General features: G+C 42.8%; 1 protein-coding gene across 1 annotated transcript in view; it reads right to left on the bottom strand.

Annotated features, from left to right (window-relative positions):
• The window catches only part of NELFA (negative elongation factor complex member A), a 37,719-nt gene extending 25,978 nt beyond the window's left edge, over positions 1 to 11,741 (bottom strand). Inside the window, exons 1-3 of the mRNA XM_050947756.1 lie at positions 11,517 to 11,741; positions 2,654 to 2,825; positions 1,254 to 1,415 (exon numbers count right to left, since the gene is read on the bottom strand). Of these exons, the coding sequence (XP_050803713.1) occupies positions 1,254 to 1,415; positions 2,654 to 2,825; positions 11,517 to 11,726 (544 nt within the window). The 5' untranslated portion in view covers positions 11,727 to 11,741. The remainder of the gene's footprint in view (positions 1 to 1,253; positions 1,416 to 2,653; positions 2,826 to 11,516) is intronic.
• Positions 11,742 to 16,212: the final 4,471 nt, after the last annotated feature.

Raw genomic sequence — 16,212 nt, 5'->3', positions numbered from 1 at the left:
GTGCTGCTTCCTGCCGCCCCACTGGCCCGGAACAGCAAACCGCAGCCAGTGGGAGCCACGATCGGCTGAATCTGTGGACGCAGAAGGTAAACAAACCGACCCAGCCCACCAGGGGACTTACCCTGGTGACCCTGGGCCAAAGGTTGCTAATCCCTGATCTAATATACTGTCGTTTTGTTTACCTGTAGCGTCTGCAGGCATGGAGCCCCTCAGCTCCCTGTGGCCGCAGTTCTCCATTCCCAGCCAATGGGAGCTGGGGGAGCCGGAACGGTGAATTGTGGCCACAGGGAGCTGAGGGGCTCCATGCCTGCAGACGCTCCAGGTAAACAAAACATCCTAACCTGCCGGCGGCTCACCCTGACAGGCTGGGAGCCAAAGTTTTCCAACTCCTGAAATACAGGGTCAGTTTATGAAAGGGTCATACAGTTTTTACTATTTTTACCTATTCATTTTGGGGGGGGGGGTCAGCTCACAAATGAACGGGCTAATGAATGAGTATATACTGTACTTGAGTGGGAAAGTAGAAAGTTAAAAATGCAAAAATTTCATTTAAAAAGCTTAGCTACTCAAGTTGATATTTTAATTCAATCCAATTGACTAAATCAACTCAAAGAAAGGTAAAAGCAAGTTGCTACAGCAAAGTGCAGTGTACAGTACAATATTTTTAAGTTCATTCAGTTAAAGAATGGCTGTGGCTAGACTTCCTGCATTCTGTTAAGGAAAATCCTCTTGGCTTTCACTCACAGTAGGCACACTGAGCAAGGGAAAGCATGCACTGGCTGCCTCTGTTCCCTGTTGCAAAAACATGACAGAACTCAGCTAGGTTCCAATTTCATTTTTGTGGTAAGAGCCCCAAGAATCTTAACCAAAGCTCTCCCTGATGAGTCTCTAAAAGAGATTACTAAATATTGCCACCAGAGAATCTAAACTTGCTTGTTTTTTGTTTGTCGGTTGGTTTTTTGGGGGGACGGAGGGTGGGTGGGAAGAGAATGGATTTTTTAGCGCCATCAAATCTGAACAGCATTTAAGATTACAAAAACAAGACTAGCATATTAATATGGTGACAGCCGGAATGGCTTTGATAGGCTTAGTTCTGATCTTCTGCACATTGTTGTGTATTGTGGAAAACTAGCCAGCACATATTCTTGTAAGAAGGGAAGATATGCTACGTGTTCCTGTACTGAAGAACCAGACTGAATTCTATGCCTTCCTTTTACAATCCTATCTGATCAACTAGCTGGTTTACTACTTACATTTCTGCAAGAGTTCTGCTCGAAGAGTGGCACTTTTGGGTTTTCTTTTCAGCTGGAAGTGTTTCACTGGGGGAGTAAGTGGCCCAGCTAGTGTTGTCAAGGCATTTTTGTTTAAGTACTGGCACTCCAACGGCAACATAGCTGATGTTTCGCATTCACTTACTGTATAAAGAGTTAACATAATGCATGTGGGTAAAAGAACCTCTTGCACAGATAATTACAAGACAACTTTTATATAGTTTGTGCAGGTGATTTTTAACTTAAATATTTATTCAGGCACTGCGGGAAGCTTCTGTTTTGCTCATAATCAGCCTTCCAGAAACCCGCCAACACTAGCTATGTTATAGCAAGTAACCCTTCACCAAGATTTAACAGGAAATATATTATTTTTAAGACAACCATGTTAGATTTATCTAGTCAAGTGTAAAATTTAAAAGTATTGTACATTTCAGTACTTTGGAAAAAACAGCTGAAGATTAATCCTCAGAAGCTACATTTAAAAAAACCAAATCCGGCAGACCACAAAATACTGAGAGGTGAAGATTTCTACCAGCAAATGATCACTCCTGTTTTCAAGCACGATGAAGTACTCTTTCCAAGGAGTTTTTCCTATTACTTTGCTGCATCCTGGCTCCTACGACCATTCCTGTCCATTCCATTCAGTGGCTCTTCTACAATTCCAACTTTTGGGATAGTTCCTGTATTGCACTAACACTAGTACTGCATCACTGATAGACTAGCATATACATGGCCCAGGCATTTTAACTGCCTCAGTCTAGTCTACACTAATGCTCTCACTGCTGCCATCAGTAGTGAAGCTGCACCAGTGGGACACTTCCTAAGAACTGCTAGTATAGTTGCAGTCCATCTATATAGCACAATAGTTGGCTCCTCCAAGTACAGATGTACACCCTCATTTTTAATGAGGCTCCATACAGGGGTCTGCCCACACAAAGCTCACTGCTTTGGGATCAGGGTCTTAGAGAGAGAGCTTAATATCATGCTATGGTATCTATGAACAAGGGCACAGAGCCTCTCTCCTACTGTGACAGTTTTAAATAACAAATAGACAACAGGAAGTCCCTTGAAGATTAGTAAAAAAATGCAAGACAGGAATAAAACAATGTTTAATTTATGATCTTTTAAAAGTTTATACAAGTTTAATCCCAAAGTAATATTTATTAAATTATACATCAGGCACTCCTAACATAGTCCTACTGCCTCACATGGAACAGTTCCCGGGGCAAAGGGCTGCTGGATTCAACCCACATTTATTGCTTCCCATTAGATTCTTAAACACATAGGGTGTAATCCTGGCCTCTTTGACTTTCACCCACAGTGGTTTGAATGCAACAGTGTCAAATATGCAGTGTAATTTTAGACAAAAAAAGATTGCTTACCTTTTTCCCTAAGTTCTCCTAAAATATCTTGAACATTGGGATTCTGTTCTTCAAGATCAAGGTTAAGGGAGCCAGTATCTGGAAAGGATTTTAAAATATCAGCTACCATTAAGACCCAGGGGTCTGAATCCAAGGTAGCGAGCTGGATAATTTCAGTCAGTGCACCTTTCATCTAACAAAAAAGAGAAAAGAAAATCAACAAATTGGAAACAATTTTAAGAAGGTTGCTTTGTACCTGGAAATATTTTTAGAAACCAACACAAACATGCACAATATTTACTTCCTGTGGGGAACCCATATATATTATGCTCTAACACAGCTAAACAAGGCCTTTAAGCCATATGTCCAAGGTCATCTTTTTTGTTACAGAGTTATAACATGAAGAAAAGAGGATTTTTAAAAACTTATTTCAGGGGTTCAACTTGGAAAAAAGGGAAGAAGTCACGAGATTGTAGCGGGGGAAAGTAAGTTTATTTCAGCTACTAATCAAAATATCTATTAGTTGGTGGCATAAATAAAAAATAAATCAAATACAATCATCTCACTGAAATTACATATTGAAATTTCATTTTAATCATTATACTTTAATCACAGGTAGCTCAGTCCCTGAGAGAGTTGAAAATTCAGATTTAAAAATTTTAAAATGTTTTATTTGAACATTAAAAAAAATTTTTTTAAATCTCTCCAGACTTTTGCAGAGCTAATATGTGGGTTTAGGCAGCACGTGCTTACCAGAGAACAAGAAAAAATTAGAATCAACATAAACTATGTGACCACTATTAAGACATATTGGCAATACAGAGCCCTAACACCAAGGATTTTAAGATCAAGTGCAAGGAAACTAAGACTTAATACTGAGACATGGCCCTTTCCATATCCCATTGTGATCACACATTGCAGTACATATGGCACAATTTACACTGTTTTCAGATATTCAAACACAAGACAAGTCAAGGAGAGATCTTCATCCTTAACTCTATATTTCCCTTTCTTATTAATTTACAACAGACCTTTTATTATTTGAACATATTTTGCTTGTTAAAAAATGTATTATACCGAAATAGTACATTATTAAATTATAACCCAGTTCTCCCTTCTTTTTCCAAGCACCTTTAGACCTCAGAAATAAAGTCAATAGTCCTTTTGATTTTGTTGATTATATAGTGATCCCTCTGCCCCAACACACACACCCTAAATTACAGAAAGCTAAATTATGGTCTCATTTATGCTGTGCACAGAAGTCTCCACAAGTTTCTAATCCCTGCTCCCCCCAAAGCCTTCCTCTCCCAAATCCTCACAAGAAACAGTGCTTAATTTGTAGCGAAAGAGGTGCCGGGGCTCAAGCAACTAGATGCTGGGACTCAAGCAATTTTTTTTTTACTTTCAAAACTGATGCAGCAAGCCCAGAGATGCCAGGGCTATGAACTGCCAAGCCTATAGGTGCTGGACTCAGCCCTGCTACAAATTAAGCACTGCAAAAAAACCAGTGTCATCCTAGAACAGAGGGCAAGATGGCCAAATTGGGCTTCCGCCTCCACCAGAAGCTGCTTCCGCTACATTTTAAAAAAGGAACGAAGTAGGGAATGGGAGGGAAGAGTATGATACTTCTCAGGACAAAGGGCTGCTTTGACATCTCCAGTCCACAATACAAATTCTAGAACTTGAAAAGAGATATTAAGGGATTGTAAGTGTGAACACAGAACAGTCAGTAAAGCTTTCAGTAGGTTTGAGTAATATGGTAAGGATGCTAGAATCTGACTAAGCTGTCTATATTATGATTCCCACCAGTTTTAACACTGGTTCAGCTGATCTGGTGGTAATTTTTTCCATAAGTTTCCTCAGTGTCAAGATCTTTTGTCTCCTCTTCCCACCATTCTGTTAGTGCTTTATCTTCAGGCTGCTTTCCACATATGGCCAAGCACCCTCAATGCCCTCCCCTTTATATATCTCCTCAAACTCTTTTTTTCTCTAGTTTTGCATCAGGAAGACCAGCACTCGACTCTCTGATCCCAGATTAAGTTTACAGGTCTGGCAGTTAGAAAAATATGTATTTATTTGCAAACTGAGCATACATGATATGCAAGTCAGAGGCACATAGAATCTCACATGCCATTTTTACAGTTACTTTTCAAAGCAGAACTACATTTCAACATTGTTAATTTCATTATGGACCGAATCGTGAAATCCTTACTTAGGCAAATCTCTCATTGACTCCAACGAGTCTCTTGTTAAGCATAGACTTCAGGATCAGATCCAACATAGTTTGTCAGTTGTCGTTATGGGTCTTGCCTGAAACATCAATGCTTAGCAAAAATACTTTTAAAAAAAGGGAGTGAAATTAGTACTTGTGGAAATGAAGCGCTAATTACATTTTGTACAAACAGCCAAAAATATGGCAAGGCTTTAACTTGGACAAACATTGCTATAAAGATTAACATGAAAAAAAAAACCCACTAATTTTCACTAGTAACAAATAGCCTTCAGAATTTCAAATAATCATAGCATTTGGGGATGGGAGGGAAGGGACAAGTTATCGGCAGCAGACAAGAAAACCAGACAAGAGCTCCAGGACTTCATCCAAGTAGCTCCTATTAATTTACTTTCCATTTCTACCACTAATGCAGTGTGGATTAAATAGAATTATAAAGTGGTTTCACTACTGGCTAAGAAACCTAAACTGTTTTTAGTGGTTCAGTGTCCATTAAGAAGGTGATGTTGAATAGGAGTCCACAAAGGTCTATTATTAATAAGCATTTTCATTAATCTGAAGAATGGAGTGGAGAGTATATTAATATCTGCAGATGATAAAGGTCAAAAGGATAACATATACTCTAGTGACAAGGGATTAAAATACAGTATATAATTAATAAAACAGAAAAATGGCCAAGATCAATATAAAATCAGAGTCAACAAACTGTAAGATAGGAAATATGAGTGAGGGCCAGGGAACTGTAAAAGATGACAAATTACGACAGATAGTGATTGTCTTACATGCAGCTCAAAGAACTCCCTACTCCCTTATTCTAGTGCTTTATACCACCACTTCTAGTGTGCAGGAGGCAGCTGGCTTCCCACCCACGAAGGTGGAAGCGGCAGAGCCCTGACTCCGCACCCTTCAGTGTAGTTATGCTAGTTTCCTCAGACTTTTGTACTGGTGACCCCTTTCACACAGCAAGCCTCTTGAGTGCGACCCCACCCCTTATGAATTAAAAACACTTTAGTACATTTAACACCACTATAAATGCTAAAGGCAAAGTGGGGTTTGGGGTGGAGGCTGACAGCTCATGACCCCCCATGTAATCACCTCATGACTCCCTGAGGGGTCCCAACCCCCAGTTTGAGAACCTCTGTGCTAGTGCATACACTACTCCAGGTTTAGACAATCTCTCTCCCAGGGTACTCCAGGGGCAGCACACCATCACATTGCCCAAACTGCAGGGCTAGATCATAATGACACAACCTAGCCATAAAGGAGTAAATGCAATCCTGGCAGAAAAATGCACATGCCACTATGGGTCATGTTAACAGGAGTACATTATGCAAAATAAATAAGGGTGATTATTCCTCAGAACTCAGAAATGCATTGACCTTTCGATATCATTTCAAAACTCTGATTAACTGCAAAGGGTTTAGAAGAAAAAGAACAAAAGTTTAGGGAAATGAATCCATTAGGGAATGGTTAGGAGAACTGCCATGTTCAGCTTAGAGAAAAACAGTAAGATGAATGAATTTAACAATTGTCTACAAATACACTGAGATGTTAAAAAGACAGGCAACAACTATTCTAATTAGTCAGTGAGGACAGACAAGTAGTAATGGGTTTATGGTGTGGTTAGGAAAATGTAGGTTAATTACCTACCCCACAGGAGTGCTGGAAGAATTAATTCATTAATACTTGTAAAACACTTGGAGTTCCTGAATGAAAGGTACCAAGGAAGTTGCAAAATATTAGGAGACCAAAAAAGAAAAAAAAAAAAAGCAGAACACTTAAGCAATGGATCAAGCTTTGCCAAGGGAGGTTTGTGAATCACCTTCACTGGATATATTCTTAGATAGACTTGACACTTCCAAGAGAGGTTTAGGGATTAAAAATGGACAAGTGACTATCAAAAATCCTTTTTAAATCAAACACCACCATGTATCCTATTAATCCCAACATTCATTGTAGTCCAGAAGTGGTTTCCAAATTATCCTGTTCCACTGTTAACCAGTATACTTTACCCAGTGCTTATTTTAGAAGGATGAAAAATACTGTCTCTTTAAAAAGCCTATATTCAACCTACCATCCACAGAGCACAATATAATTTGATGTTTACAACCTATACTACACATGATACACCAGTTACACACACTGTACACATCATTCAGAGCCATAAAGCTCATGCAACATGGTTTCTAATCTCGTAATATTTTCAGAAACCAGGTCACTGCTCTGAGTACTAACACCTGATCAGGGCAGACATGTACATGAGGAATAAAGAAAAACATGCAGTACACTAATGAAGTCCAATCACACTGAATCCAACTGATTTTCACAGGTCAATTCAACTCATAATACAACATAATTCAAAAAAAAATCAGTCTGAATATACATTAAGAATTTTTACTCTTAGATAGCCACAGCTCTCCTGTATTAATTAATTATTATTACTATTAGTTGTTGTTAAGGGATGACACTGTCTAAGTGCTGTACCATATATAAAAATGAATGCTGTTCTGGTGCAAAAGACCAAGAAATTGTAAGGTTATATGCTCAATAGCAGCTGTTACTTGTTTTAAAATAATCCTATAACAAGTGCGATTGTAACACTGTTTGACATGACTTCCTAAGCATCATCATTTAATCTGAGCAAGTTTATTATAAAACAAAGCACTTTTGATGTAACAATTGTTCCTACTCAATGAGCTCATCACTAAATTCCCTTTGGTTAATAGCTTTGTTCCATTGGGTTATTTTATTAACAATACAAAACTAATGCAAAAAAAGGTTTTGGATCTGACTACACAATTTTTCATCTTCAACTGAATTTACCTATATAATGATTTTTTTTTATGTTTATGTTTTAAGGGCGTGAAAATGGAGGGAAAAGTCACTTACCCTAGCAGTTTTAACAGATCACAAGTACATTGCAAAGGGACTAAAAAATTACATTGTGCAAGTCTCTCTCCAGACCAAGCTTGCTCAGTTTACAAGTCAAACAATAATATTTGTAGCTGCTAGCTCCACAAACTCCATCTAGAATCTGAAAAAGTCAGCACTTCTGCTTCTGTCAACAACATCAATACAAGTTTTTATATTCAGAACTGAGCTGGCCGTTTTGACAATACATGAGGTAGAACAGAAACTAGCTCACTCTTCAATAGTTTGAACGAGTCTGCAAGCCTAACAAAAGTCAAAATGAGTGAAGTGACCTGCCAAGCTTAATTAAATTTGGATTAATTTTAAGGAGATATTTTAATAAAAAGTATCTCAGAAGTATTGTTCTGATGGATGGCTTTGCAGCATTTCAATGGATTATTTTACAGTGTCACTTGAGCTGCAGCTCCATCAATTTGAGACAAGAGCCAGTCAAGTGTTCTTCATGAAGAGCCCAAAACTTTTCAATTCACTCCTCTTGGTCCAAAATACCTCTAATCTGGTAACTTTCAGGGCACACAACAGGTCCCTTTCTTTACCTAAGCTTTCTGGGGCTTTTATGTTAGTTCTGGGTGTAATGAGAGCTAGTGTCTTGATATGGAGGGATCATGTGTGACTGGGGTGAGTGATTCTTATTTTCTGGTTTTGAGGGGCCGCTTTATGTTGTTTGTATTAGCATAATTGAATTTGTAATATGAGAGACAGAGCTGGGACAGGCACTTAGCAAGCAGTTACAGTATGTCTCAAAGATACACAGGAAGCAGATATGCTAAGAAAGCGCCATTTTTAAAGCAGACTGCAGCGAGACAGAGTGAAGACTGCACAAAAAACCTACAAGAGCCACTCTGAGTCACACTACTCTGAAACCAATTGCTTGTACATCTTTCTCTTTTAGGACATTTGGTTGTAACTTCTCGAGGGTGAAGCGTGCACTAATCCATGTTATTTACAATTCTCCCCACACCATGTTTAGAATACCACTATCACACCACAACAACATATCCTATCTGACAATGGCATCCATAAACATGAGTCTCTTGCAAAGGGCACATATACTGGGAAAAAGGGAGACTCAAGCTGAATCAGCACACTATCTGCACTGGTGTTGTAAGGAAATAGAACAATGTGGGCCATGAAGTAGAGTGCAGATCCCTCAAAACTCAAGTTGTGGAAATGTATGCTCCAGAATACCCTCCCATTATCAAACTATTCCCTCACAAATCAGCAGATTCCTGACTTCCAACTCAATACCACTTCAAAACAGCCCACTCAGACTGTTAGCATCCTCCTACCTCCAGTCAGCCATGCCAACTCTGATTTCCTAGCCCCTAGAGATTTGAGCTTCAACACCCCTCCACTATCCCCTCTAGAGACCCCTGCTTTTCCCCTTTCTCAGTTTCAGCACTTGCTGCTGTCCTCCTTAGGGTAAGGCTTTTAAGCTATGTTTATACTACAAGTGCTACGGCAGCATAGCTGTAGTGATGCATTATAGACCAGTGGTGTGCAAACTTGTGCGGGGAGGATGCAGGGAGCAAGAGTTTCTCAGGAGCGGGGGGGGGGGGGGGGGGGGGTGGGGGGGGAGAGAGAGGAGGGGACAGGAGGGGGAAGAAACCAGACATGAAGAAACTGGGATCCCACAGGTCCTGCAGGATGCGCTGCCATAATAATGGGAACAGGATAAAAATAGAGTGGGTATTGTGGGATAAAAATTGAATACGTAATGCAGGTTGGGACAGGAGCAGGATTAAAAAAAAAAAAATAGTCCTCCCGTGCTGCAAACACCACAAATGCTCCAACCAGTAGGAACCACTGTCCAACCACCCAGCTCTGAAGGCAGTGCCACTGCCAGCAGTAGTGCAGAATTAAGGGCAGCACTGCCTGGCCAGCAGTTGCTGCTTTTCGCCTGCAGCACAGATGTAAGGGTGGCAATGGGCTGGAGGCAACAAATTCCATAAATGGTAAAGGGAGGGGTGACTGGAAAAGTTTGCACACCACTATTGTAGATGACAGCAATAGAAGGTGTTTTCCATCGCTGTGGTAAATCCACCCCCTTGTGAGGTTTTCAAAAAAGTTCTTCCATCAACCTAGTGGTATCTATAAGGGGCTTAGGTCAGTTTAACTATGCCTCTGAAGGGTGTGAATTTTTCACAGCCCCGAACAACCTAAGTTTTAGGTGTAAACCAAGCCTTAGACTCAGCTTCTGTGCAGATGGCAGTTGAGGGAAGAGAGATATAGGAAATAGGCTATGCCAAATTTCCTTCATCAGTGGTTTTCAACCTTCCCCCCCATATATGGATTCCTAAAAAATTTCAAATGGAGCAGCAGACACCTCTGGAAATTTCAGACTGTGCGGACCACAGGATGAAAACCACTGCCGTACATAGTTTGTTCCTCTGGCCTACTTCCAAGCACAGGTGCTGGCCCAGAGACACAATCCCCCAAAAGGAAGCTAATAGCACTAGCAGTTGTACCTGGTGAAAGTCTCACAGTTCATAACTCATCAGCCTAAAGATGAAAAACAACCTCCCTCACACACACACACTTTAGACAAGAGGCCAATGATGGGACTTTTTAAGACTGATTGTACGGCACCCATATGGGTGCCACCCACAAGTAACAGTTATGATTACATTTTACACTTCCCATTAGGAAAGTCTCTGGGCACATCACAGATTGAAACCTCAAAGTACTGGCTAAACAAATAATGCTAAATGCCTAGGTCTTACAGAGCACTTTCATTAAAAGAGGACAGTGCCATTTTACAGATGAGCAAACTGAGGCACAGAGGTGGGAAGGGACTTGGCCAAGGTCACCCATCAGGCAGAGGCTCCCAGCACTCTCCCCACTAAGAGACACAGGGCATGAGGTCTCAATGGGCTGACCACTCAATCCAGAACAGCTATTTCAGTGTAAACTGGGGAGACTAGTCAAGTTGGGAACTGGGGGAGGGCTTGGCAGGTATACATCCTACAGACTCCCTGGGAGTGGATGTAGGGAGGAGGAAGCTGGGGAATCATGGGTGATGCCTGTGTGGAGTCAGATCAGGTAGGTACTGACTAGCACCCCAAGGGGCAGGAGCAGGCGGGGAGGGTGGGGGGTGGGATGGGGTGCAGTACTGATACCCTCAGGCAGGAGAGGGGGTATACCCAGTGAGCTGTTACTGAGTGTAATGCCCCAGGGGGCAGGAGCAGGGGGGGGAGGGGATGCAATACTGATACCCGGAGGGCTGTTACTGAGTGTAATGCCCCGGGGGCAGGGGAGGGGATGCAGTACTGATACCCAGTGGGCTGTTACTGAGTGTAATGCCCCGGGGGCAGGGGAGGGGATGCAGTACTGATACCCAGTGGGCTGTTACTGAGTGTAATGCCCCAGGGGGCAGGGGCAGGAGCCGGGGGGGAGGGGATGCAGTACTGATACCCGGAGGGCTGTTACTGAGTGTAACGCCCAGGGGCGGGGGGGGCGCAGCAGTAATACCCCCTCGCCGACCCGGGGGTGTGTCCGGCGGGCGGGGGCGAGACTCGGCGCGCAGCTCCTCAGAAGCCATTTAACGGGGAGGGGGCGGGAACCGCCGCCGTCTCCACACGGGGGCGTTTGCCGCCCTCCTCGCCAGGCTCGCCCAGCCTCCGCCTGCCCCGGGCACCTCACCCCCCGCGGCGGGCCACAAGCCGCGCGGCGGGGCCCGCCCCGACCCTCCCGGTTCCCGTGCAGCCCATGTTCCGCTCTCACCTCATCCACCGCCCGGCGGGGCAGGTGCAGCATCCCCAGCAGCAGTTTGAGCTTGACGGCCGAGGAGAGGCTGTGGAAGCAGAGGCGGATGTTGTCGATCACCGAGGCCGTGAGCAGCGAGGCGATGCTCGGCGGCGCCCACAGCTCGTCCGTAGAGCCCAGCTTGTTGTGCAGCCACAGGCCAGTGTCGCTCTCCCGCATCGACGCCATCTTGAGAGCGGGGCGAAAAAAGAGGGGATTCTCAGCGGGCATTTTATGAAGACACCTAAACGAAGGGAGGGTGAGGACCCCTGTGCGTTGCCGTTTCGTTCGTAACCCAAAATGGCGGCGCCCTAGTGAAGAACCTCCACCATTGAGGGGGGCAAGGAATTCCGTAATCTAAAATGGCGGCGCCCTGTATGTGTGGAAGAGCCAGCAAATCTTTCCTGATGCAAAATGGCGCCTCTTCCGTATTGCAATATGGCGGCCCCCAGCTGGGGGAAGCGTTCTAGTCGGACTGGCTTCCCACCCTTCTTCGCCGGCTGGTTGTGGCCTCAATACTCCCTTTTGGTATTAAAGGGCCAAGGATATACCCGGGACTGAAGGTCAAGCGTCTTGGAGCGAGCTTCACAGCCAGGCGGAGCAGCAGCTCTGAGCCAGGCCGCTGCCCTCTGCCCTTCTCTCACTTTTCCCGTCTTCACGTCTCCCCCCGCGACCGGCTCTCCTCTCCATCCGTCCGCTCTCCTCCTTCAGCCCCGCACAGCTCTTGGCCCTGCGCGGACTGGGCTCATGCTCTTACTGACTGGGTAGCAGCAGCATGTTTGTAATGATAATTGGAGAGATACCAGTCTCCTAGAGCTGGAAGGGACCTTGAAAGGTGATCGAGTCCAGCCCCCTGCCTTCACTAGCAGGACCAATTTTTGACCCCAATCCCTAAGTGGCCCCCTCAAGGGCTGAACTCACAACCCTGGGTTTGGCAGGCCAATGCTGAAACCACTGAGCTATCCCCCCCCTCTGGATGCTAGAGCTGGCAGGAAAAGTTTGAAATTTAAATTAAAAAAAAAAAAAACTTCTCCAACCGCATCCCACCTTGTTTTGACCAGTCAGCGCGATACTCTAATCTACATCCTCCATTGTGGTATCTGGGCAGCTCACTTCTCCTTTGGTCCTCTGTTTGTTCCCCCTCTTTCCTTCCTTTTAAAATAACAAATCCAACTTGCCACCAAATTGATAGATGATGAAATCAACTTGCAGTGCTGTGCTTTGACAGAAGCAAAGTTAACTGCCTTTTTCATCATCTCCCCAAAGATTTTAGTATGGGGTGATGTTGACAGGAAGAAGACAATGTACACACCAAAAGCAGGAGAAATTAGGAAACATAGGCCCCTTTCATACACACATGCTTAACTTCATGTACCACAAGGGGGTCTCTGCTTTCCACACCTGAGTAATGACAAACACATGCTCAAATCTCTGCAGGTTCAGGGCCTTATAAATACAGCTTAAATTGCTTATTTTAGTATAGCAATAAACTAAATAAAAATGGGGGAATCTTTCTGGGGCTGCATAGAGACAGAATGAATTTGGTGAACCTGACACGCTTAGGGATTTTTGGAAAACCATGCTTATTGCAATTGTGAAATCTCTTTACAGCAAGACAATCTGACTTCTCTTTACAGCAAGACAATCTGATTGGTGTGAGGAGCTCTAGGCACACACTCTTCTGGTATCTCTACTATTGTGGAATTTTCTCTTTGTTAATATCTGAAATGCTGTGTGTCTCACAGCATCTAAAATTCTGCACATGCAGTGCTGATTTTGTATGTGCTTTGTAAAGTACTTTGGAGCGAAAAGGGGTGATGTGAATGGATTTTATTATAAATCAGCACAAGGGAAAGAGTCATGCTTTTTTTCTTTGTTCTTAACCAGTCATTTCTGAAATGAGTGCAAGTAACAGATGTAGCTTGCTAATGCCATAAAAGTGTAGGGAGAAACTGTCCTGTACAATATTTTAATCTGATAGACTTATTTTTTTTAAGTAATAATTTATTGTGCCAACTGATGCTGCATAGTAAGATTTAACATAGGAACGGCCATTCTGAGTCAGACCACAGGTCCATCTAGCTCCGTATCCTGTCTTCCGACAGCGGCCAATGCTGGGCGTTTCAGAGGGAATGAACAGAACAGATAATCGCCAAGTGATCGATCCCCTGTCACCCATTTCTAGATTCTGGCAAACAAAAGCTAAGCACACTGTCCCTGTCGATCCTGGCTAATATCCACTGAGGGACCTGTTCTTTTTTGAATGCTGTTATAGTCTTGGTCTTCACAACAACCAGTGGCAAAGAGTTCCACAGATTGTGTGAAGAAATATTTCCTTTTGTTTGTTTTAAACCTGCTGCCTATTAATTTCATTTGGTGATCCCTAGCTTTTTTTATTATGAGAAGGAGTAAATAACACCTCCTTATTTACTTTCTCCACACCAGTCATGATTTTATAGACCTCTGTCTATTCATAGACTCTACCTCTATGATTTTCATAGACCCCCCCCTAGTTGTCTCTTTTCCAAGCTGAAAAGTCCCAGTATTATTAGCAGCAAAGAGTCCTGTGGCACCTTATAGACTAACAGACGTTTTGGAGCATGAGCTTTTGTGGGTGAATACCCACTTCGTCAGATGCATGACATGCATCTGACGAAGTGGGTATTCACCCACGAAAGCTCATGCTCCAAAACGTCTGTTAGTCTATAAGGTGCCACAGGACTCTTTGCTGCTTTTACAGATCCATACTAACACGGCTACCCCTCTGGTACTTGACACCAGTATTATTAATCTCTTCTCATATGGAAGCTGTTCCATATCCCTAATCATTTTTGTTGCCCTTTTCTGAACCTCTTCCAATTCCAATATATCCTTTTTGAGATGAGATGACCAGATCTGCATGAAGTATTCAAGATATGGGCATACCATGGATGAATATAGAGGCAATATGATATTTTCTGTTGTCTTATCTGTCCCTTTCCTAATGATTCCCAACTTTGTTAGCTTTTTTTGATTGCTGCTGCACACTGAGTGGCCGTTTTCAGAGAACTATTCACAACAACTCCAAAATCTTTCTTGATTGATAACAGCTAATTTAGACCCCATCATTTTATATTTATAATTGGGATTCTGTTTTCCAACGTGCATGACTTTGCATTTATCAACATTGAATTTCATCTGCCATTTTGTTGCCCAATCATCCAGTTTTGTGAGGTGCCTTTGTACCTCTTCACAGTCTCCTATGGACTTAATTATCATGGATACTTTTGTATCTGCAGATTTTGCCATCTCGCAGTTTACCTCTCTTTCCAGATCATTTATGACTATATTGGTCCCAGTACAGGCACCTGGGGGCTCCACTACTTACCTCTCTCCATTCTGAAAACTGACCATTTATTCCTGTAATAACCTTAGTCCCAGATTTGGACCTTAGCGTCCAAAATATGGGGGTTAGCATGAAAACCTCCAAGCTTAGTTACCAGCTTGGACCTGGTACCTGCTGCCACCACCCAAAAAATTAGAGTGTTTTGGGGCACTCTGGTCCCCCTGAAAAACCTTCCCTGGGGACCCCAAGACCCAAATCCCTTGAGTCTCACAACAAAGGGAAATAATCCTTTTTCCCTTCCCCCCTCCAGGTGCTCCTGGAGAGATACACAGACACAAGCTCTGTGAATCCAAACAGAGTGAATCTCCCTCTCTGTTCCCAATCCTGGAAACAAAAAGTACTTTCCTCTTCACCCAGAGGGAATGCAAAATCAGGCTAGCCACTTCAACACACACAGATCTCCCCTGATTTCTTCCTCCCACCAATTCCCTGGTGAGTACAGACTCAATTTCCCTGCAGTAAAGAAAAACTCCAACAGGTCTTAAAAGAAAGCTTTATATAAAAAAGAAAGAAAAAATACAAATAGTCTCTCTGTATTAAGATGACACAATACAGGGCAATTTCTTAAAAGAATATTGAATAAACAGCCTTATTCAAAAAGAATACAAATCAAAGCACTCCAGCACTTATATTCATGCAAATACCAAAGAAAAGAAACCATAGAACTTACTATCTGATCTCTTTGTCCTTACACTTAGAAACAGAAGACTAGAAAGTAGAACTACTTCTCCAAAGCTCAGAGCAAGCAGGCAGCCAGAAACAAAGACAAAAACACTCAGTTCCCTCCACCCAAAGTTGAAAAAATCCGGTTTCCTGATTGGTCCTCTGGTCAGGTGCTTCAGGTGAAAGAGACATTAACCCTTAGCTATCTGTTTATGACACGCCCCCCAAATTGCAGACAGTGGGGAAGCTCACTGGCGGCGATTTCCTTCTAGAACTTGAAAATAAACAGATTAATACAACACATACACCTTTACATATACTCCTAAGTATATAACTAACAGACTTCTACAATTTAGGAACACTTTTTAACTACTGAATTCTGGGAAACTCACGGGAGAGTGCATCAGCAACTTTATTAGAAGCTCCTGTGATGTGTTGAATTTCAAAATCAAAATCTTGGAGAGCTAAACTCCAACGAAGAAGTTTCTTGTTGTTCCCCTTGGCAGTATGAAGCCACTTTAGTGCAGCATGGTCAGTTTGTAGTTGGAACCGCCGTCCCCAAACATATGGGCGTAGCTTTTCCAGGGCGTACACAATGGCATAGCATTCCTTTTCACTGACTGACCA

This window comes from Gopherus flavomarginatus, chromosome 3, assembly GCF_025201925.1.
Source record: "Gopherus flavomarginatus isolate rGopFla2 chromosome 3, rGopFla2.mat.asm, whole genome shotgun sequence".
In the NCBI taxonomy this organism is placed as follows: Eukaryota; Metazoa; Chordata; order Testudines; family Testudinidae; genus Gopherus; species Gopherus flavomarginatus.
This window is presented reverse-complemented; position numbering and strand designations above follow the sequence as displayed.